The sequence below is a fragment of the Poecilia formosa genome, unplaced genomic scaffold, assembly GCF_000485575.1.
Source record: "Poecilia formosa unplaced genomic scaffold, Poecilia_formosa-5.1.2 Scaffold16, whole genome shotgun sequence".
Lineage (NCBI taxonomy): Eukaryota > Metazoa > Chordata > Actinopteri > Cyprinodontiformes > Poeciliidae > Poecilia > Poecilia formosa.
The window spans coordinates 1686307-1709056 of record NW_006799955.1 but is presented as its reverse complement, the minus strand read 5'-3'; the positions used below and the strand labels follow the sequence as shown (position 1 = coordinate 1709056).

General features: G+C 36.1%; 1 protein-coding gene across 6 annotated transcripts in view; it reads left to right on the top strand.

Moving 5' to 3' along the window:
- Positions 1-4304: 4304 nt before the first annotated feature.
- Positions 4305-22750, top strand: part of uggt2 (UDP-glucose glycoprotein glucosyltransferase 2) — a 42239-nt gene continuing 23793 nt past the window's right edge. For 2 of the 6 annotated variants that reach the window (XM_016668620.1, XM_016668616.1), the window contains exons 1-22: positions 4316-4538; positions 4631-5061; positions 6090-6172; positions 6274-6404; positions 7201-7313; positions 7450-7627; positions 9584-9680; positions 9760-9832; positions 10709-10809; positions 11055-11154; positions 11610-11670; positions 13194-13285; positions 13394-13544; positions 14863-14982; positions 15156-15241; positions 15374-15509; positions 15765-15896; positions 15997-16161; positions 17452-17575; positions 17664-17762; positions 18963-19057; positions 19445-19651. In XM_016668620.1, coding sequence (XP_016524106.1) covers positions 4937-5061; positions 6090-6172; positions 6274-6404; positions 7201-7313; positions 7450-7627; positions 9584-9680; positions 9760-9832; positions 10709-10809; positions 11055-11154; positions 11610-11670; positions 13194-13285; positions 13394-13544; positions 14863-14982; positions 15156-15241; positions 15374-15509; positions 15765-15896; positions 15997-16161; positions 17452-17575; positions 17664-17762; positions 18963-19057; positions 19445-19651 — 2469 coding nt within the window. In that variant the 5' untranslated portion in view covers positions 4316-4538; positions 4631-4936. Of the gene's footprint in view, positions 4539-4630; positions 5062-6089; positions 6173-6273; positions 6405-7200; positions 7314-7449; positions 7628-9583; positions 9681-9759; positions 9833-10708; positions 10810-11054; positions 11155-11609; positions 11671-13193; positions 13286-13393; positions 13545-14862; positions 14983-15155; positions 15242-15373; positions 15510-15764; positions 15897-15996; positions 16162-17451; positions 17576-17663; positions 17763-18962; positions 19058-19444; positions 19652-22750 lie in introns of all 6 variants that reach the window. The other 4 variants (XM_016668621.1, XM_016668618.1, XM_007546425.2 and 1 more) reach the window with 4 other exon arrangements.

Genomic DNA, 22750 nt, shown 5'->3' with positions numbered 1-22750 from the left:
CTGCTCGGACAGCTGCATCCTGTCTGCACGGACCCGCTGAGACTCACTGACTGGCTCAGCTGAAAGCACTGCTTTTTGAGAGGATGCTGCTGCTGCTGCTGCTGCTGCTGCGTCTGAGCCGACAAATACGCGTTTTGCCCTCTTCGTGGATGGACTGGGAGAGAGCTCCACGGCTCATATCCCTATCCTATCCACCACATAATCTTGTTTTACAGAGAGCGAAGCCAGGAGCAGGATAGACGCAGACGAAATAGAGATTTAAACCCATATTTAATTAAATACCTAAACCCTATATACAGTACAACTTCTCAGACACATTCATTCAACCTTTAAATATTAAAACGGAAAAATACCTATCAGAAAATCTTTTATTATTTCAAGTAAAATTAAAAATAAAGAAAAGGGCAAAATGTATACTTATAAGACAGTGGCTTTGTATTGTATTCAGCCTCTCAAGTCAATACATTGACTGCTATTGTAGCCACCTGTCTTTCTGAAGAATGTCTCATCCAGGTTTGCACATGTGGAAACTGAACATTTTCCATTCCTCTTTGCTAAAAAGCACCAGTGTGGATTGGGCAGAAAGTATCTGCAAACAGCAATTTTCACATATTTACTTGGCTACAGTAAATAGCCAAGTTGAGTTTAGATCCAACAACACATAAAGAAGTTGTGATAAAAACCATAGTAGCTCTGGCTGCATGTTCTGGGTCAATAAACAGATCAAGGATGATTCTTTATTCCAGTCCGAATCCTATTGCAGCCGTTAGCGGCTGTGTTATTAACGCTGCTCTATCTATCTGTGTGTCAGTCTGTCTGAGGTTGAGGAATGATTATTAGAGTAAGAGGAACTCCATCAGTGTCTTCTTGTGGGTTACAACAAGTGATGGAAACTGGCATATGTCCTCAGCTTTCTGCCTCTTCTTCCGTTTTGCCTCCCAGCTCCTTTGCCCCAGCATCACTCCTCTTCCTCTTCTTCTTCTTCTCTCTGGCTGTTCACCCGAAATCTTGGTCATTCCATTGTCAGACATGCAACATCAAAACCTTCAAGGTTTTTCAGAAAACTGGTTGATCATTGGTTGATCTAACGCTTCACACATTTACCTTTGTTGGAGAAACCCAGTATTCGCTTGGGAGAAAATCAGGACACATTTAGAAAAAAGAAAAAAATATATGTAAATGTGTATATGCTTTCCATATTATGACAACTTGTTCAAGCCTCTAAGGCTTATACAACAAACATATGCTTAAATGTTGTGGAGGGTGAGGCTATTCAACAGAGACCCATATAATACATTTTGATCCGTAATACATAAGCAATCAAAAGTGTAAGAAAAAGCAGAGAATTATACATACTCACTTGAACTGATTGTACAAAAGCATTTGTAACCTGTTTACAGAAATGAGAAACAGCTTTTCGATGTGCATAAGCGACACAATGATTTGATGACTGAACAAGTAGTGAGAATTTCAATTGTGTTCTGAGAACTGCACCGAAGCGACTGAGAAAAACTCAAACGGAATCAAATTAGAACATTTGATTTTAAGGGAAATCGTGGTTGAAAATGAATACCTCCATCTGCTTTTTAAATGAATCTCGACCGCAGAGACAGAGGCAGCTCCTTCCACAGTCGAGGTGCACTGGCTTGGAAAGAGTAATTCCCTCAAGTTCTATCCGGTTTGCTAGTACATTTTAGTTTAAGACTTGGGAGCTCAAGTTGGAGAATGTGGCTTTATCAATTCAGTGAGGAAGGAGTTTATACGTGCATGGCCCTGAAAGTTAAAGTCAGGATTTAAAAATGAATTCTGAAAGGACTGAATAACAGGACAGATGTGAACTCTTCTTTTGCTCTTAACTGATTAAGAACATCTTGTTTTGAGTGATTTTCAGGAGACAATGATTTGTTTGAACAAAACACCTGATTCTTTTAAGTTTAGCTTCAGAGCTGGGTTTTAAAGTTCAGTCCGTGGCTTGGTCAAACGCTGCTCTCAGGGGGAATGTTCAAACACTCACACTGTGTATTTGGGGTAGTTTTCCTTGTGTGACTTTTAATTCTGTCCACATTTCAACCACCTAGTTGATAGTTGGATAAACCTGAGTCCTTCATGTTTCCAATCTCTTTGAATCGCTGGCTGTGAAACAAACTACCAGCTTAATGCTACCATTGACTGTAAGACTACACAAACTACACCTTTAGAACAACCAGTTGTAACGTGTTGCTTTAACCATCTGGTTCCAAACTTGTATATTTACATATGAAAAGAAACAAGATAGGATGTTCAAAAACAACCCAGGAACCACCAAGACTCAAGTCTTGGAAATTTCTGGACCACCAGTCAAGCCAGTGATATAGTCAGCGACTGATGACGTGCCACTTAGGAAGAAAGCCTGTGATCCAAAATTGACACCTTCTTAGCTCGGTTAAAATTTGAAAACACCAACATAGAAGAACTGAATATTAATATAGTCAGAAATGTCAAAGCTTGAGCGTTTTGCCCACAATGACAAGAAAAAAGTTTTTGAAGAGACAAGGTCTTTGCTTTATACCTAAAAAAAAACACCGTTACCAACTGGTGCACTGCACAAAGTGGCTGGAACCTCCAATTCTGTAGCTTTTCCTCAAATTAAAAATAAAATACTTAAATCTATTTGTATAACTTTACAACTTGTGCAAACAATTACATAAATAAAAAAAAAATCATTAATTTTATTTTATTAATTTTTATTGAATTTCAATAAAGAATTCAAAACTCTCACCATAACATCAATCCGTCTGTCCGTCTGCTCATCCTTCTCTAAATTTTAAATGAACTTAATAAAATGAAATAAATTGCTTGTTTGAGAGACATCAGCAAAAACATCTCAATGATTCTCTCAGAAGAACATACTTGAATCAGACCATTAAGGTCATTTTTAGTTTAGAAATTATGGAACAGAAAGCACAAGCATGAAAGAGATGCAATTATTGTGAGCAAAGGAACTACAGCTAAAACTGTGTTTACAAGAGGTTGTCTGGTCCTTATTCTTATGTATTCATCTTTTTATCCCCCAATAAAATAAATAATTCTGTTCTGTTGTACTTATTTCAAACTTATGTTCAAAGACAGAGGTAATGCGCTTCCACTCAGACAGTCTGAAATAAATTCATGAACAATCATGAGTTGTCATTATGTTACTCTGATTTTTTTTTCTATCTGCAGATGAATCAATAGCATGAAAAACATTTCAATAATGAGGTAGTTTATGCATTTAATTCTCTTACTGACCCTGAAGTGCAGAAAATTTTCATTCCAGCCATCTTTTCTACCTACTTGTTATTATTTGGGGACAGGGTTAATGAGTGCCTATACCTGTTGTCAATATGAAGGAGATGAGGAACATCCTATCCTAGACAAGTTGCCAGTTTGTAACAAAGCCAACATGTGACAAGCAAGACACTGATGTTTTTCAAACAACTTAGAATTTCCATCTTGGATGAGGGTTGACAAGCAGTTCAATTCAATTCAATTCAATTCAATTCAATTCAATTCAATTCAATTCAATTCAATTCAGTTCAGTCAATGTCCCTCACTGAGCATAAAAAGATGAGATAGTCTTAAGAAGGGAGGCCTTTCCAGTTTGCAGGGTGATGAAGAAAAAAGGTATGCTTACAAAACCAAAAACACAAAGCCACGAATGTATTTTTGAGAAAAACATAAATGGAATCAATAATTCAGAGCAACATCAGATGCCAACAATTACTCAAATCCTTAGTTGCAGAACCAAAGAAGTGGCTCAAGGATAGGTATTTTAGCCCTTAAAAGTTTGAAGTGGATTAAATGTGTGGATGGCGTATCTTCACTGGATATTTCCTTAGTTGCATTTGTAAGAAAGAAAATTTTGGAAGGTTGCAATATTTTAAAAACGAAATATACAAAACTGAAGTGTTTATAAATATGCACACACTTTGGTGCACATTCTGTGTAATGACAACATTCCAAAAACTGTGTTTTATCAAAACTGCAAAATATTGTCTGCTGTCTGAAAATTTCAGTTTAAATTATTTATTTTAAAATGTGCTTAGTTTAATTTTATAACTTTATAATTAATGTTTACAATGTTTAGATTCACAAAAATGTGACACTGAGTGTCTTAGAATCTCAATTTATATGTGCTACACTTAGTCGTTTAGTGCTCATGAGATGGGTCGCAACATCCCCTGGTGTTTAGGGGAAAATTGTATGGAAACAAGCTTCAGTCCATTTAGCTGTCTGCCGCTGTGCCGGAAAATTTCTCACATTTTCATAGGCTTTTATTTAATCATACATATACTATCAGATTTTGTAATGCTTTGAACTAATTAATTTTATGTACTTGAAAATAACAGTGTGATATTTATTTATTTTTATTTTTTACATTGGTCTAAATACGAATAACGGTTTACGTGAGTAACGTACCACACAAGCCCAGTTCCTCGCTAGCCTTTTCCAGCTAGCTTCCCAAAATACCAACGTGAAGCCCCCTTGTTTGTATGGAAGCGGTCAGCATCACCAGCGAGGTGAGGCTTAGTATGTGTTTATGATCGATAATAGCAGTAACAGTCGCAAAGTGCACTGTAATAAACAAAAAAATGTTGTCTTTGTTCGTCAGTTTATTACTTTCAGAGTTAACGCTGCTCGTTTTCAGCCTGCAGCTGGGTAAACTTCACTCTGTTCCCTGAATGTAGGAGCCGTTATTTTACATTAAAGTATAACTCCATACATGTCACTAAACCTCGCTAGTGTTGATAAAAACCTACCACAGTCTTACTAAGTTTAAGTTTGTACACCTCACCGTGTTAGTAGTGTTTTCTTTTTTTGTTAGCTAATACTACTTGCAGTAACTACGTGGCACTGACAGACACTTTTTCATAGACTGACGAGCTGAGCCAACGGAGGTGTGTTTGCCCCCGTGACAATGGAGAAGGTTTTACTACTGTCACTGCTGCTGCTGAACATACATCAGGGTATAGCAGCTCCCAAAGGCGTCTCGGCCAGCCTCAAAGCCAAGTGGAGCATGACCCCTTTCCTCCTGGAGACAAGGTACATTTGTATTCACTGGGAACACATACGGAAATCTCGATAAATGTGCAATAAATAGGACCTATTCCACTTTGAAATCTTAAATGTAAGCCTTGTACTTTTCGGTTAGTAATATAATCTTTTATGTGATTTTGTTTCTAGTATTTGTTTTACTAGCAATGCAGACAGATGATAAAAATAATATAATTAGGTTAATTTTAAAGTCAACAGATATGAACTGAACACTCAAAAGGTTAAACAAAACGTTTGGGCTGCTAACTTTTTATTAAACCCTACTTTAGAAAAAATATAGCTGATACAAATAGGAAATATCTTTGTATTTTTTTATTAAATATGATTACATTGGGTTTGCGTTGCATCAAGACATTCCTTGGTTCAAATTCAAGACCTCTTTGCATCTATTTTCTCTGGGTAAAATTTCCTCCCACAATTCAAAAGCATGCATGCTATTTTATTTGGAAATTTTAAATTGCTGTTAAGTATGGCTATATGTGTGAATAGTTGGTTGTCTCAATTCAGCTTAATCACTTCATGCAGTAAGAGAAGCAACCTAATTTAATTAAGTTAATGTCACTATTAGGCTTCTCTCAGTGTTGCTCTGTAAAGAGCACAATGGTAAAACATAATTTATATGTGGATTTAACTTTTTTTGTATATGTCACATCAAATGAGCAATAAATAAGTGATATAATGGAAATGTCTGACTATGTTATCATTTTAACAGCATTAGGAATCATATTTGTATTTGTGTTTAAATAAAAGCAAAATTAATAGTTTGTGCCCTAAATTTTTGTTAAAAACTACAATGCTGTAAAACTGCAGTGTTCTTACTTGAAGTTATCAATTAGTGGGAATCTCATAATTACTCTTGCTTGTCTGGAATAAGTTGTTTGTTTTATGTTTGTGGTGTAAAATATCAGAAGTGGAGGACTGTTATTCCTGAAATTTATGGTTTGTTATCTGAAATTTTTTGCAATTACTGACTGAGCTGTATGTATTTTGATGAATATTTTTTTTCAATAACGCAGTGAGTTTATCGCAGAAGATGGAAGCGAAAAATTCTGGAACTTTGTTGACACTGTAAAGGAACTCACTGTTTACAAGCAAGGAGGTTTGTGTTCTAAAAGTTTTTCCTTATAAGTCGACATCATTGCAACAGATTTAGGATTCAGCCATTTATCTTGACTTTTTAATTTTATCTTATTTTTTTAGAATCCGTGCGCTCATATTACAACTTGATCATCAAAAAGGCAGCTCAGTTTCTCACACATCTTCAAGTGAACCTCCTCAGATTTGCTCTGGCCATGCGGTCCTACTCACCAGCTGTTCATTCATCTCAACAGGTAAGGATTGCTTTAGAATATCACTGTTATTGCCGATGTCCATTTTACATTGTATATTTTCATTGTGATTTCACAATCAATTTTTGTTTTGATTCTTAAGCATGACCCATTAGTGCTTTCATTGAGCTGCAACTAAAGTGACAACTAAGCCTTTCTTCAATCAGGTTTTATTTAATTGATCAAAGCTAGGCTTGGTATGACAGAAAACAATATTCATTTCTGGTGAAAGGTGGTACCAAAACTCTTCAGCTGCAGACATTGGAGTATTGTTTTTGTCCTCAGTTTAAAGCCAATAATAATTTCCCAAAAATACATATACAGTGCACAGAAAACAAACGAGGACACTCTGAGAGGGGTACTATAAACTAAAGATGAACAAAAATACACTTTAAAACATTCTCAAACATCTATGAAAAATGCAGTTTCTGGTGACAAAGGAATTAGGGCACCCACACATTTATTTCCAAAATTACACACAGGCACTTACCTTGTGAAATATAAAGAGAGCTCCTTGACGCAGTTGCTCTAGCTTTTGGATATTTTTCAGTTTCATTGTTGCTATTGAGACCAATATTAGGCAAATTCTTTAGGTGTTCATTGACAGTGTGGTTATTCAGAGATTGGTTTTATAGGAAACACAGTGTGGAGTAAAATGAAGTTTGTTTCATACATGCTGTAAAGATTGTTGTTGAGGAATTATGGAAAGAGAAGCTCTTATATAACAATTTCTTATACTTTTCTTTTGGATGTATAACGTTTTAATTGCCAAGGCTAATCTTTGTTGTGTTTTGAACAGATAGCCAGCGATGAGCCTCCGCCTGAGGCTTGTCCTGCCTTTGTCTCGATTCATGGTCAACATAGCTGCAGCACCAAGGACATCAAGAAGCTCCTTAAGGAGGCAGCAGGCAGGTACCGTGGACTGCAGCTGTTTTTGATGATAAAATGAATAAAATAGAGAATAGGAAAGCAACTTTTTTTTATTTTCCTGAGGGATGCTCTGACTCAGAAATCTTTTTTTCTTTTCAACTTTGTGAAATGTTTGCAGGCCAAAACCATACTTGTATAAGAATGATCACACATATCCAGCAGTCAACAAAACTGATATGCCCGTTGTGATCCTCTATGCTGAAATCGGAACGAAGAAGTTCAACTCGTTTCATAAGGTGCTGTCGGAGAAGGCACAAGAGGGCAAGCTTGTGTATGTTTTGCGGCATTTTGTTGCGGTGAGTAGTTGGGTCAGTTTTTTTCTACTTTTCTTGACTCAAGATTCTGTATAGGCGCAAACATACAAACATTAGTTATTGTCCATGAACATTGGACTAACATACAAGACAAATTAACAAAGACTATTTTCCTAATGGAATTATTTAGAAGGATAAAGTGGTTTTTATGCTTCACTTGCTGCTTGAACTGTGAAATAATTCATTCAGCTGTAGTTTTTCTTTACACAATACAGTTTATTTTTTTGCTTTTTGTAACAATTTGTAATATTAAATGTACTAATCTTCAATTTCCATTAGTTGGAGAGTAGTTTAGAGCAGCTGTCATCATTTTGCATGTATATTTAATAAGCTTGCATGTAAATAAAGCTAAATGTTCATGTTTGTGTTTTTTCCCCCCCCAAAGTGCTCAAACCTGGTTTGTTTAAACAGTCACTTAAAGATCACGATTCTCACATAACACTAACAATGATGTTTTTTAGCTGCTTGTTTTCTCTAAGAAATACTAATTCAGTAATTAACAGGCTAATTACACATTTTCCTCTGTATTATTGGGTGAATATTGTGATGGTGATATTAGATGTGATAAACGCACCCTATTTGACATTTAAAATCTTGACTAAAGCCCACCTGGATATATTATTTATTGCCATGCAATGCAATAATTTTTCACACTTGAAATATGACATGCACCAAGTTCTTTATTTCGAAAAACCATATGTAGTACTACTATTGCACACATGGATATTGCAGTGATTTTAATAAATCACACAGAAGTTATTTTATTCATACATCAAAAAATGCACTAGAGTTGTTTATCTTTAGGCCACTTGTGACTGACATTGTTCCCAGTGACCTTTCAGTACCATTTCTAAAATGCTAATTTGACAAGAAATCATTCAGAGATATAAGATGGTCAATTTGAAGACTAAATTGCATACATACATACATAAAAGTACATAAAACCTTTAGCACCTTTGGAGGAAAAAAAAATACATATGTAATATATGTTTCTTCTAAATACTGTTTGGTTGTGAGATTAAAACAAAATTTAGTTTTTAGATTTCAGAACATCGGAAACCATTAAACTAAAAAAAAAAAAGTAAAGCACAGAAATTGAGGTTATGTGCAATAATAACAACAATAAAAAGTATATCATATATCAAGTCATAACTGGCAAGATGGTGTATCTTTACATTTTCATGCTCATGTTACTTTTACAGGAGCAGATATAAACTTAACATCACTCTGCATATTGACAATGAACCTTCTAAATGAAATATTGCCAAAGTGCAGCCTGGGGGCTTTATTAGTCCTTGGAATAATTTAGTTTAACACTGTTCAAGAATGGCATCATTTTTTTCATTTATTTATTTAATGCTCTTAAAGTTGGAAATGTTGGGTATGATTCATGGTTGTTTTTCTGTTTGCCGTGTATTTTTTGCTTTCATTTTAATTGTGTAGAAAGTTAGATCACAAGCATCAAGTGACTTTTGCTCAAATACAGACTGGGGCACATTCATTCATTAAATTTGATCTCTACATTAGAATTGACTTAGAACAAATATTCTTAACAAACAAGATAAAAAGTAATTTAGTTAAAAATATTTTTTTTTTACTTTTTTAAATAAGGCAAACTTGTTTTAGATCTATAATATTTTAGAGAATCTTTGTTTGATTATATTCATAGCATGTTTTGTTTATAGGCTGAAAACAGTCAATAGATCTTTTTTTTAGTTCTGGCCTGCAAGTAGTTTCATCTTTACAGTTTTGCACCACTTGGCAAAAAATTTGGGCACCACTGTGGGAAGCTATAATTTTGATGTAATTGTGTATTTTGGCAGGTCTACAAAGCAGCCCTTGTGGCAGCCTTTTCAGTGTTGGTGATTATTATCACAATAATCTGAAAGGAAAGTGTACAAACAAACCAATATTTTTCCTTTGCTCCAATTGCTTCAGAAACCAAAACCTCAAAAGGTGCTTTTATCAGGATATGGTGTTGAGTTGGCCATCAAAAGCACAGAATACAAAGCTGTGGATGACGCCAAAGTTAAAGGTGAGTTAGCTTCTTATCATCCGGTGTATACTGGATCCTGCTGTCTATGCTAATTTAGGACGTACCTGTCATTTTGTAGATTCAAAGGCTGTTATAAATGCTGAGGAAGATGAGAATGATGAAGTCCAAGGTTTCTTATTTGGGACATTAAGGTAAGTCGCAAAACTGTATCATTAACAGCACTTAATGTTGTTTAATCAGCTTCATTTTCTGTTGTTTTTTGCTGGATGTGGTTTGGCTATAATAATAATTACAGTTACTGTCAGAAATATTAAACACCTCCATTTATTTTAGTGATGCATCAAATACTTTTTTTTTTTTTTTCCCCAAAAAGCAAGTTTTTGATATGGCGCTCTGTACAATTTGAATGGATGATGTAATTTTCTATAACAGTAATTTTTTAAAGATTTTTTTGTTCCAGTCACTCAACTTCAATTTAGTATTGGAGTTTGGTGATTTTCAGTTGTTTTTAAGTCCATCTCACAATGTCCATGGCCTAAAGTGACGGTAAAACATAGCTAAATCTTGGGACATCAATATCTTCCCTTATTTGTTTCTGATATGACCTTCCAGCGAGGCAGTGATCACAAGCACACCTCCAGTTAAGTGAGAAATTCTGAAATGTCCTAGAGTGGTCTTCTGCGTTACCAGATTTAAATTGATTGAAAATGTTAGGTGATATTAAAGGGATGCAGTTACAGCATAGAAGCCATAAACATCACTGACTTTGAGGTTTTTTAATGTGAAGAAGGCAAAGACTCATATCGAGAGGTGGAAGAAGCTTCTCAGCACATAAAAATGTTTAAAAGTTATAAAAGCTAAAAGATGCTCGGCAAAGCAATGAAACGGCTACTTAAATAAGCGTGTGTGGAATCGTCTAAAATATTAAATCAATTTTTAAGGTCCAAATATTTGGTAGGTTTAATGTTTTGTTTTTGAAATGTATAACCCTTATCTTTCATCAATATCACTACAATGTCATTTGATATGAGGGCTGCTTTGCTCAATGTTCCTCTGCCTGCCTTTAGAACATCTCACCCTGAGCTCCAGGAGCAACTTGGCGAACTTCGAAAACATCTGCTGGAAAGTACCAACGACATGGCCCCTCTCAAAGTGTGGGAGATGCAAGGTGATTGGCGGAAGTGTTTTTATGGATCAGTTATTGGTTTCAGTTATCATACTCTCGAAACACTCAATAAAATGGTGACAAACACTATTGACACAATGGAAATTATTAGGAAGCCATAATTATTCCTACTGTTTCTAAAACAGTTCATTAATGAAATGTTGATTATTACAGCGTTAATGACATTTATCGTTCGTTGTTATTTGTTTGGATACATTGTTTTAGTCTTATTTTGCAATCTTCTCCAGATTTAAGTTTTCAGGCTGCTGCTAGAATCATGTCCGTGCCAAAGTTCGATGCTTTAAAGGTCATGCGAGACCTCAGTCAAAACTTTCCAAGTAGAGCAAGGTAAGAAAATTTGTTTTGTTTCTTCCTTTGTCTGGTTGATTAGCAGAGGCCATTGGTATTGTTCCAAAATCCATATCCCATCCTCGCTCTCTGTTACATATTGCAAATCTAAGCACTATCGATGCTTGTTAAAGTGCATGTGAAATATTTCAGATATAAACCTTTTTTATTTCTTCATCATTACCTTCTGTCTCCTTCGTGGGACATATAAATATACATTGTTCTCTTATACAGAGATCTAATCAGCTTTTCTTGATGTATGCGTGTTTTGGCTCAGGCAGCTTGTAAAAACAACAGAAGTTGCTGAGTAAGAGTTGGGTGTTTACTGGCAGTGTGCTGCAAAGGCACCAACTTGAGGGCCCACAGGTTTTTGGAGATTAAAACTGGCATTTTACAGCTGGCTGGGGATGTGTTAAAAGCTGATGGTGACTGTACATGTTTTACTGTTCCCACAGATCACTGACAAGAGTGGCCGTAAAACAGGAAATGAGAAAAGGAATTGAGAAGAACCAAAAGGTGTGAAATCATAAGCAGTGTTTCTGCATGAGAATGCAGGTGGTTTCCTTGATAACATCTGTCTATCATGCACAGAATTTTATTGGAGAAGCTTTTATTCTGTAATTTTAACTTCTTATTGTTATTCTCTTTAAAGGCCTTGTTTTCATTTTTCTTCTTTCCTTTATTTATTCATATCTTTCCACATATTTTCTTCTTAAAAGATCAGTTAGAACCCTGATATCGTACCCTCCGCACACTGGACTAAAACTGAACCACAAAAGTAAAAATCCGTCTTTGGAGAGTCTTAAAAAGGTCCTCTGGATAATTTTTCCTTGGTGAAATCATCGTGACATATCTGCCCAGGTAGCATGACAGGTGACCTGCACGAAGCTTCATTGATCAGTTATTGGCAAATTTGAAGTAGAAGTGGCCACACTGTCATTGCACCAAAGCTGCACTCTCATTATGATAAAATTGGGCCGGCAGCGCACCAAGAAATTTAATGTAATCCTATTGGCAGTGCCTCAGCTGTGCACATCATAAAGACACAAAGTGATAAAAAAAACCCAAAACATTAAGTCATAGAGATGCTGTGATGAAAGATTTTAGTGGTTTCAAAACTTTGGTACATATCAACACCGATAACCATCCCATACCTTCTCTACAGGAAGGCTGAAAAGGATGAGGGAGGTGAAGAAACCTCCCATGTTTTAAGGGAATTCCACAGATTTCTCATTCTGTGCACATGCACATTGTATAAGGATACCTGGGAAAGAGCTAGCTGGAAAAGAAGCGTTGAAAAACCTTTTTGACTAGTATGATTTCAATTGATTTCAATTCAATCAAGGATAGCACATTAAGCAGTGTTGCATGTGCGTAGGTTTTCTAGCCAGAGGCTAATTTGCAAATCCAGTCCTTGGTTGGACCTTTGTTAAAAGACAGTAGAATTAAAAATTTCTGTCACACACACAGAATCCTTCGCTGAATTTCTGCCACTGTGAACAACAAAAACATGAAAATGTACATTAGAGAAAACTAATTAGTCCATTTGAGCCTTGATTTCCTTTGCACTGGGATCTGGCTTCCCAGATTTGCATAAACACAGCTGTGTTTGAGCAGTCTTAAAAGTCCTGGAGACTGGAATATTTTGACTCCACTGTGAAGGGAACATTATTAAAAGTTTTAGCTTTTGACTCATGAATATAATTTTCCTTTGATTGCAGATTTTTATCGAGCGAGACAAGACATAAAACAATGCTATATTTAAAAGGAGCCGTTATCCTGTCTAAAGGCCGTTTAGCGAAAGGCTCAAACCCAGTCCCTGGTGAGGCTTTTAGAAGTAAACTTTTAAATCCAATAATACCAAGAAACGTTTTTTAATTTACCAGTTTATTCGCTCGATTTAACAAATATGATCACAAACACATTCTTTTACATTGCTTTCTGTACATCAGTGAAAAGGGAGGAGGAAGAAAAAATTTGCCCAAATCTTTCCTTTTATTAAACTCACAGTAAAATAACACTTCGACTTTGTTTTTCAGCATCTTGGTGAGACAATGGGCATCCAGCCAGGAGACAGGGAGCTCTTTATAAACGGACTACACATTGATCTAGACGTTCACAACCCTTTCAGGTAAAACATGGACGCAGTCTAACTTTGCAACAAGCTTCAAACTCTATACAAATCCACTAGCAAAGTAAAACAAAACACAACTAACCACCATTTTTTTTATGCTTTCAGTATTTTAGACATCCTCAGAGGAGAGGCCAAGATCTTGGAGGGGCTTCATAACTTGGGCATTAAGGGAGAACATCAGGCCAAGCTGCTTAGGTTACCTGTGAACACAGTGGATGACAGCTACGCCTTGGATATCCGACATCCAGCTATAATGGTGAGTCCTGTCCAGCCTAATAATTCTTCTGGCCCATCACCTGTCTTGTCAGATCAACTCTGAAGGTGCTCTTTTCCTCATGGTCTTAGATCGGGGTGTGAATTAGATTTGTCATGAGAATACTTCAGGCCGCCTGAAACTTTTTTAACTTGGAAGGAAACCAAGAAAAGCCCCTCAAAAATATATTATTTCTAAAATTGCTTCCTCTGTCTGCTTTATGTTCTGTGAAAGAAAGATAAACCTTTCCTACGTTTAATCAATGTTTTTGTTGGCACTTGAGTTTGTAGAGTTCTGTCACTGAAACCTTGATAGTGTTATTCAATCTAATTCAGAAATACTTTATTGATCCCCAAAGGGAAATTAAATGTTGTTGTAACTCAAATTACCCAAGGTTCAAAGAGTTGTTGCTGCTGTGGGCAGAAAGGTTCTTCTGTAGCAGTCTGCATTAGCAATTCCGAAGAAGCTTCTGACTGAAGACTTAATCCTTATCTTCAGTACTTACAGATTTTAAATAATTAATCTATTTCTAGGCAATAAAATGCCTGAATCGCTCATTTCTGATGTTAAGGTTTTGCAAAACCAGTCAATCGATTCACATTTGTCCACATGTGTGAGAATTTAGACCAATTTATTGCATTGCATCAAAAAGCAAGTGCTCGCTACACTTGATAACTGGTTATTCCAACTTTGGTAATAACAGTCGTTATGCATTTACAATAACTGCTAATAAACCATTTTTGTTGTTGTGGAAGAATTTACTGTTCATTCTTAAGTTGTTTTAATTGAGCCACTCTGAAGTATTTATAGGTGCACAGTGCAGGGGTTTGTGACGGGACACTTAGAACCAAGCACGCATGATTTCATTGTGCCTTTATGATGATTTTACTGAAATTCTTAGAATCATTACCTAATGTTCCAAAAAGTGGTGTTGTGACTACAATTAATGATACATTCTCCCATGACTTACCACTGAGTTATAGTGATCAGGGTTTAATCCATCATATTTCAAATCGATTGGCCCAAAATTGTATCTATAACGCAATAATTGAAATTAAGGTGTAGTATAATGTTTTCAGAAAACAATATACAGTTCAAATAAATTCTATCTGCCTAATTACAGATACAAAAATAAGCACAATATTTGAGTACATGCGTGTGAAATTGTTTCTTTGTGGGTACCAAGTAAGACTTAGGTTGGATGAAGTGCCGCCAACTGCGTATGAATTGGGTATATGATTAAAAATTGAATTGTATCTGAAACCCTTTGAAACACTGAAGATTTTGTTTTAAATAAGTTTCATATTTACGTGTTTTCCAGTGGATGAATGACATTGAAAATGACCAGATGTACCGCAGCTGGCCAGCAAGTGTGCAGGAACTTCTCAGAGCCACCTTTCCTGGCGTCATCCGACAGATCAGACGTAATTTCTTTAACCTGGTGAGAACTAACTGAATCGTGTTTTTCGGATGTGTCTTTGTACAAAATTTCAGTTAGCACAGACGGGCACAATGCAAGGAAATAAATTAAAACTTAAAGTTGATATTAAATTGCCTCAGAGTTTATTTTTTCAGTTTATTGTTTCTCTTTGTTAAAGTTGATGCCCGTGTTAGGTTCTGTTTTTAGATCCACTGCAGGAAGAAACTGTTGAGCTGGTGAAACTAGCAGAGCTTTTCTACAAGCATAAAATCCCCCTGAGGTTAGTGCTGTCGTTTCTCACATTTCTCCACATTTTTATGTGGTCTGCTCTCAGCATTTTATAATCTTTACCAGGTAGTGATTCTCATCTCACCTGCAAATTGAATACTTGTTTTGTCCCCTGCTCCTATAGAATTGGATTTGTGTTTGTTGTCAACACCAAAGATGAGATTGATGGCTTCTCAGACGCAGGAGTGGGATTTTACCGGCTGCTGAATTACATCGCAGACGAGTATGATTTATCCCAGGCTGTGATGTCTATAGTCTCAGTAAGTATATCAAACATATAAATCTCGTGTTTTAGCAAGTGTTTCCTGCCAGCTCATATCTACCTGTTCCTCTGAGGTTTATTGCTTTATTGTGCTTTGTCTTATCCTATAGTTCTGAAGCATTTTTGACAAGATCAATAGACGTGGTTTTACCTCGGCTATTAGCTATTTTAGAGAGGGCTAGGAATTATTGACAGTGGGAGACATCCAAGGACACTGACAGTGAGGTCTGAACTGCTTTAACACCACTCGCAGATGTACAACAAAGTAGATGTGGGGGAAACGTTATCTGCCGACACATTATCTGCATACCTGAAGAAGAAATACCCAAAAGCCAATCAAGAAAGGATTCTAGGAGCAGATTCTGAATATGATTACAAAAGAAAGGTAGGAGACAAATTTGAAATGATAAACAGCTGGTAGATTCAATCCATAATTAATGAATGGCAACAGTCAGGAATTCTGTAAACATTTTCTTTGCCCCCAGGATGGTGCTCTGTTCTACAGGAAGAGTGGGCTGGGTGCCTTGCCTCTGGCGTTATTTAATGGAGTTCCTCTGAACCCAGACGAGATGGACCCAGAAGAGCTGGAGACCATAATCCTGCAGCGCATAATGGACACCACTGCTGCCTTTCAGAGAGCAGTCTTTATGGTATGACTCACTCTTAATATTCAGTATATAAAACCTTTTCATATCAGGAGGTAGAACTTTTAGAGTAATTAGTAAACACACAGAGTCATAAGAAAACGCTGCATTTAAGTAGCACTCGTAAATGACATGATTCATTCCAAATTGATTATAAAAGATTCATCGCTCACTGTTATCAAAAAACTTAGAGTTTTGCACTTTAAATTTTCTGAAGGTATTTATAAGAGTTGCTTGGCAACATAACGGAGAAAAACATATTACATCCCTGAAATAAATTGATGAAGCATTGATGCAAAGCATTGATGAAGATTGATTTTTCCCTTTGTAGCTGTTTGTAGGTTATCCTATATTGGGCAGACCTTACATATTAAGTTCAGCTTTTTATGATGCAGCTGGTCATTTTTGATCTCATGTTAATTTTTTTTATCCTCAATAAAAACACAAGTTTGGATTTTGAGCCCACTGGTTTTTCTGCCTAATGTACTTTTTTTCATTAGATTTAAGGGCACATGAACAACACTGCAGCGAAATTTCATTAAAACAAAGAGAACAAGATTCATGCTGTTCAAATCAGATTCCTTCCTTTCACTCAGTAAAATAATTTGGAAATCAAAAATGGTCCCACCAGACCTGGACAATATATTGAATTTTAAGCATCATTGCCTTATTAATGTTCGCAGTATAGCAAAGGGCAGCTTGGATTCCTTACATGGTCGGTTTGTATTAAGTGCTGTGCATTCAATTTCTGCATGTCGGTAATATTTATGGACTGATGGAAAAACATCTACAGCCTTGGCCTGTATTGTTCAGTAGCCAAATGCTGAAGCCTGTGAGGATGAAAAAGAAAAGAAATAAGTGAGCCAATTAAGTTTTTTAAAACAACAAGCAGTTAATATTTCATTGCATATTTAGTAGTTTACAAATAGTACTTAAATACACCATGATGGCCGGTCTGCACGTGTTTCCGCAAAAATCTGTGTAGAAGCACAGAACTAGTCTTAAAACGATAAAGCTGAATATCAAATAAACACTGATTTGCATGGTTGTTTTAAACTTTGACTTGAATATGAGTTTTACAAAAAAAGAGAAACATTTATTTGTCAAAAGAAATGTGTTTATATATTTGCACCTAGAAGCTTCCCTTGTTTTTAAGACTATTGCATTACAAATCCTGGCAATTTGCAGACAACAAATATTACTCTTGATTTTCCCACATTGTTACATAAACATCAGTTTATGTTTGCGTTACAGGCATGAAACTACACAGATTTTTTTTTATTTTTATCTTCATAGGGTCAGTTAACAGAAAGCTCAGATGTGGTGGATCATCTAATGGAGCAGGCTAATGTGGTTCCCAGGATGAATCCGCTCATTTTAAGCACTGACCGAAAATACCTCGACTTGACCGGGACGCCAGGTAAATCGTACTTCTCAATTTACATCATCTAGTATCAGCTCACTGCCTGTATTCCTGTCATGTCACGATTCATTTCTGTTGCTTGCAGTTGTAGATGATTGGGAGGACACAACTATGTTTTCATACTTGGAGTCTAAAGACAAAACTGCTGTGATCTCTAAAAGGATGAAGTATTTCACAAATGGTGGTAAGCAATGGGATTAGTTTTCTTCTTTCAGCACACTATTTTTTTTATGTTTAGCCAAATGCATTTCCCTGCAGGTGGACATAAAGATTGCACTATGCAGTACAAGCCAGGCATTCTGATGTAGCATTTGCAGCAGTGATTAAACCACTGTACCAGACTGTTTGGTATGAAACCAATGCTTTTCACATTGTTGCTAATGTATGTGTATATAGACCTGGGACACGTTTGAGAGATTGTTTCTCCTTAGGCTACGATACACAAGGTAAAGCTGGAGCAGGTCACTGTACAGGTGTTGAATATCTGTAAAGTCAACCATAAGTAACATCTTGACAAAATGCGTGTACACCGCTTTAAGGGTGTTTGAAAAACAATAACTGATCTTTGTTGAAACAGACAGGCTGATAACTCTTTGCTCCTTTGAATGGCATTCGGTCAGCTGTCTAAATGCACCTCAGAGCTTTCTGCTGCTCTGGCTCAGAGTGTCGCTTCAGTGAGGGCGTGGAAGCTGATTGCTTTTCTTCTTCTGTGGACTGGCAGACAAGCCTAAAACCCACTTTCTGACTGTGTGGGTGCGATCAATAGAACTCTGAAGGTGGCTCAATAGTCTTATAAATTGCTCAACATTTCCCAATGCATTGAGTATTGTTGCTCCTGGAAATCAGACTGATTACTCAGTTTAATATTTAACACAAGTTGGTTTAACCAACATTCATTCTGGACTTGAGGGTTGCGACCTTATTGTTTTAGCCTGGACTTCAATCTTTAAAGGATTTTATCCAGATTTTGCATTTATCTTTTTACTTATTTACTACGCCACTTGAGGAGTTCTGGGTAGAACGTATTTACAGACTTGTTTTTTTCATCTTAAAAGCAAAACATATATTTGTATAGTTTTGGCTTAATTTCCTCTATGAGTATGTTGTTCTTCCAGAAAATTATATGTTTCTGAGTCTGTATACGCCACTTAACATCTAATCAGTTATTAAGTTAGTTGACGATTATGTCAGTAATCGTTTCATCGCAATTAATCCAATTAATTGTTTCAGCCCTACATCATAGAATGTTTGTTTATATGTCATGAAACTGGCAGAATCCACCATCTTCTGATTGGTAAAAAGTTATTACATTGTGATGCTAGAGCTTCGTAGAAAGTTAAATGTCTTTGGAATAATTCTTTTTTTTTTTTTTTTTTCAATTTAGACGAGGATGGGATGACTGCTGTAACCATGTGGGTAGTTGCAGACTTTGAGAAGGTTTCAGGGCGAAAGCTATTACTTAATGCTTTGAAACATGTGGTAAGTATTGTTCACACTTTATTTATTTCAATATAAAATTTTGACAGTCTTACTTTTCTATAAATATTTTCATTTATTCTAACCTGTGAAGCAAATTTTCTATGGATATAATGGTATCAGTTTGGAATTTGATTAAATTAAATCCATTAAGAAAAAAAAAAGATTTTTCTTTGTGTTCCTGGAAAAAAAAAGATTAAAAACAATTACATTTTAAATGACACATTTGTAGCTAATAATCCACAGAGTAAAAAAGATCAGAGAATTATTTGAAAAAAAAACAAACTCTCTCTCTTGCTGGTGCTTTGTCAATGACATTTGTTGTCTCTGAATAGATGAGAATCTGCGAAATTAGTGTGAGTTATATCACTGCTGTATGTGTGCATGCAGAAGTCCAGTCCAGGCTTGCGTGTAGGGGTGATAGATAACCCCAGTGGAAAGCCCAGCGAAGATAACACTGTGCTGTACAGAGCTGTCTGGGCCTCTCTCCTCACCCAGAAGAATAAGGCTGCAGCAGAGTTTGCACAGAAACTCCTAAAAGAGGAGAGCAGCCTGCTCCTCCAGCAAGGTACTAAGATGAAGGACTTGGGAATGCAGGTAAGTTTTCATCCATCCATTTTCTTTACACCCTTGTCCCTTAGTGGGGTCGGGAGGGGTGCAGATAAGTTTTGTTTTCACTTATTTTACATTTCAAATTAGGTCCTTTGGTCCAAACATTTGACCTTCCTGCAGCAATCTGGATGTAGTTAAATGAAACAGCATGTATTTTCTGCTTGCATGCATAGTGTTTTTTTTTTCTTCTTATCTAAAATTTTTTGTATTACTGCTGTATTCGCATTAATAACCTGTAATAGTTGTACTAAATATCAAAAAGGAAAAGCTTGGTGAGAAATCTTGGGATATTCAACCTTTGCAGTACATTAAATTACAAGGAAAGTTTAAAGAAGGCATTTAACACTGAAGCAAAGATCTGTTTTTGTACAGTAAGAAATATGTTACAGACAAAATGTTATACATGAATATCTTTATGATGTGAAACATTAATTTGCTACTGATTATATTTCAAATAATATTTTATTGCATTAGGGATGACCTTATTAAGTCCTTTATACTGATCCAAGTCCTTTAAAATGTGCTGTGCACCATTTCTTAATCTGATTAAAGTTAATTAAATTAGAGCCATATATATACTTGAATTTTGTCCTTAGCTGGAGTTTGTACTTGACATCTTTAAATCACTGCTCCAACACACAGTCGGCTCAATTAAAGAAGCTACCTTTTTTCTCGGCTAGCTGTCACCAAAAGCACTTATACATTTACGACGGGCGTGCCCAAATCCAGTCCCTGAGAGCTACTGTCCTAAAACCCATGGATGCATCTCTGTTCCAACACACCAGAATCAAACGGCTGATTTCATTCATCAGAGCATCATAAATGCATTCAGTTCTGGAGATGCTGAAGTGTTTCAGCGCTAGCAAACCGAGCCGTCAGGTCAACAAATTAGGAATGAAGGAACATTTATATTTGAAGAAATTCTGTGAGTGAGTAAGCCCATCTGATCTGTTAAATCAAGTTTGGAGGGTGACTGGATGCCAGCTCCTAATGTGTTTACATCTGCAAGATGTGAAAGGGAGGCTGTGAAGCAGTTCAGTGTTAGATTATCATCAGCACCATATAACAGCTACAGCTACTGATGGTATTGCACATCTTAAGAAGAACTGATATCTGTGTGGACTTTTACCTGCATCTTAAGCTCTATGCTGTTATCTGAGTTCTATATGAACAAGATCAAAGTTGATTTCCCTTGATAAAAGCAGATGCAACAAATATCTTTGCATCCGTCAGTGTAGGTATTGCAGTTTAGAAAAATGAGTTTGAGTCTGTTTATGTGCGTTTGTAATCTGAATAAGCTGTTTTTGTTTCAGTTTTGATCTGAAATTATTGTTATCATGGGGAAAAAGTATTGTGGTGAGACTCAGTGATCTTGTTATTGTGATAAACTAATTGATTGTGTTTGTAAACCCAAAAGACTATATTGGTGATTGGTATTTTTATGTTTACTGTTTTTTGACAGCTTATTTCATCAGAGCATCATAAATGCTGCATTTATATTTGAAAATATGGCTTAATCCATTATTCTTTAGCCACAAAGTTCTGCTGACAAAGCCTGTTGTGAATTAGCACTTTCTAAATGAAATGAATTGAATTAAATTGAACTTACTGTAGCTGATGCAGTGAAGTACCCTGAGTTTGACTTTAATAGTAGTGTTTTTCCTAAATATCTCATTAAATACTGTAATGAATTTGTAGAGAAAAAGACTTTTTAAATCCTTTTATTGTCACTTTTGTTGCCAGAATGAATAACACAAAGTGTTATGATATATTTTCGGTCTATATAAACCCATTAGTTATGAAAAGGAACACTTTTACAATCTCCTTTTCTAAAACCGGCTCCAGACTTTGTGAAGAATTGATCACTTTCTCAAACCCATTTAAGTTTTGTCTTAGTGATTCTAGTTCACTTCAGGACGGTGTATTGTATGTTTCATTTTTATGATGATATTTGTAATTGAAATCTATTTTGGACAATATTTCTGTATGTCGTCTGGCCTGTTTTAACATTTAAAGTATAACAATGATAGCAGGATTGTTTGACGTATCTGAAAATAAACTTTATTCCATCGAGTCATTAAGCCGGATATTGGATCATTGCTTCCAACATCGAGCTCATTGATTTAGAATAGTGTCTGCCAACATCCAGACAGTATTAAATATTTAAGTGACAATTATTATAGATTTGTTTAATAACACAGTTGGATCTTAAACTTTACTAACTAATGAATATCTGTGTTTTAAATGGGGGGAAATCTAATATAATTCAACATTTTAAAGACATTCAGAACTACAGAAATCAAATTATTTGTTAAACGAATTTGATTACAGTTTGCCCCCTTGTTGTGGCTTTGAATTATTAGGGTAGAAGTTGCATTTGATTCCACTTTGACATGTTATTTTATCATTTATCATGCAGTTGTTTAAAGGTAAAAACTGGAAAACATGATGGTTGGGTAAACCCACATGCTGAGATGTTTCTTATACTTTTTTTTTTTCTTTTCTTCCTTGATTCTAGTTCACAGTTTGAGAAAACTGTGATTGATGAGCCAATCTTCTCACCTAACATCAGCTAACTGAATACCTTCAGGGCAGGCATGAGACTCCACACCCTGCAGACACCTAGACAAGTGGCCGGCTCGCTGTCAGTTCCACTTGAAGTGTCACAGGGCCATCAAAAGGAAGGCTCTACACGCTGCATCTTTAACTAAAAAGTGCTGGTGTATACCTGTTGTCCTGGGGCTGATGAATAACCAAGCTCCTGCTCACCCTTGTGTGAGCTACATATGTTCAGCCAGGCCTGACCATCACTCTGCGGCTATAAGCAGAGCTACACCCAAACACTTCAGTGTGCAGCAGGATCCACCCACACAGCAGCACACAGAGGCTGCTCCGATCAACAAATCCGTTGACACAGGAGCTCCCTTCTGTCCCGTCAGATTTAAGTCATACAGCACATGCGTCAGCTGGGACTACTGTAGCAAACTTTCTTTCAATTATACAAGCCTTAAACTATAAGGAGACTATGTGGTGGAAATAGCAATGGAAAGATGGGTTGGAAGCAGCTCTGTGACTTGAGACCCA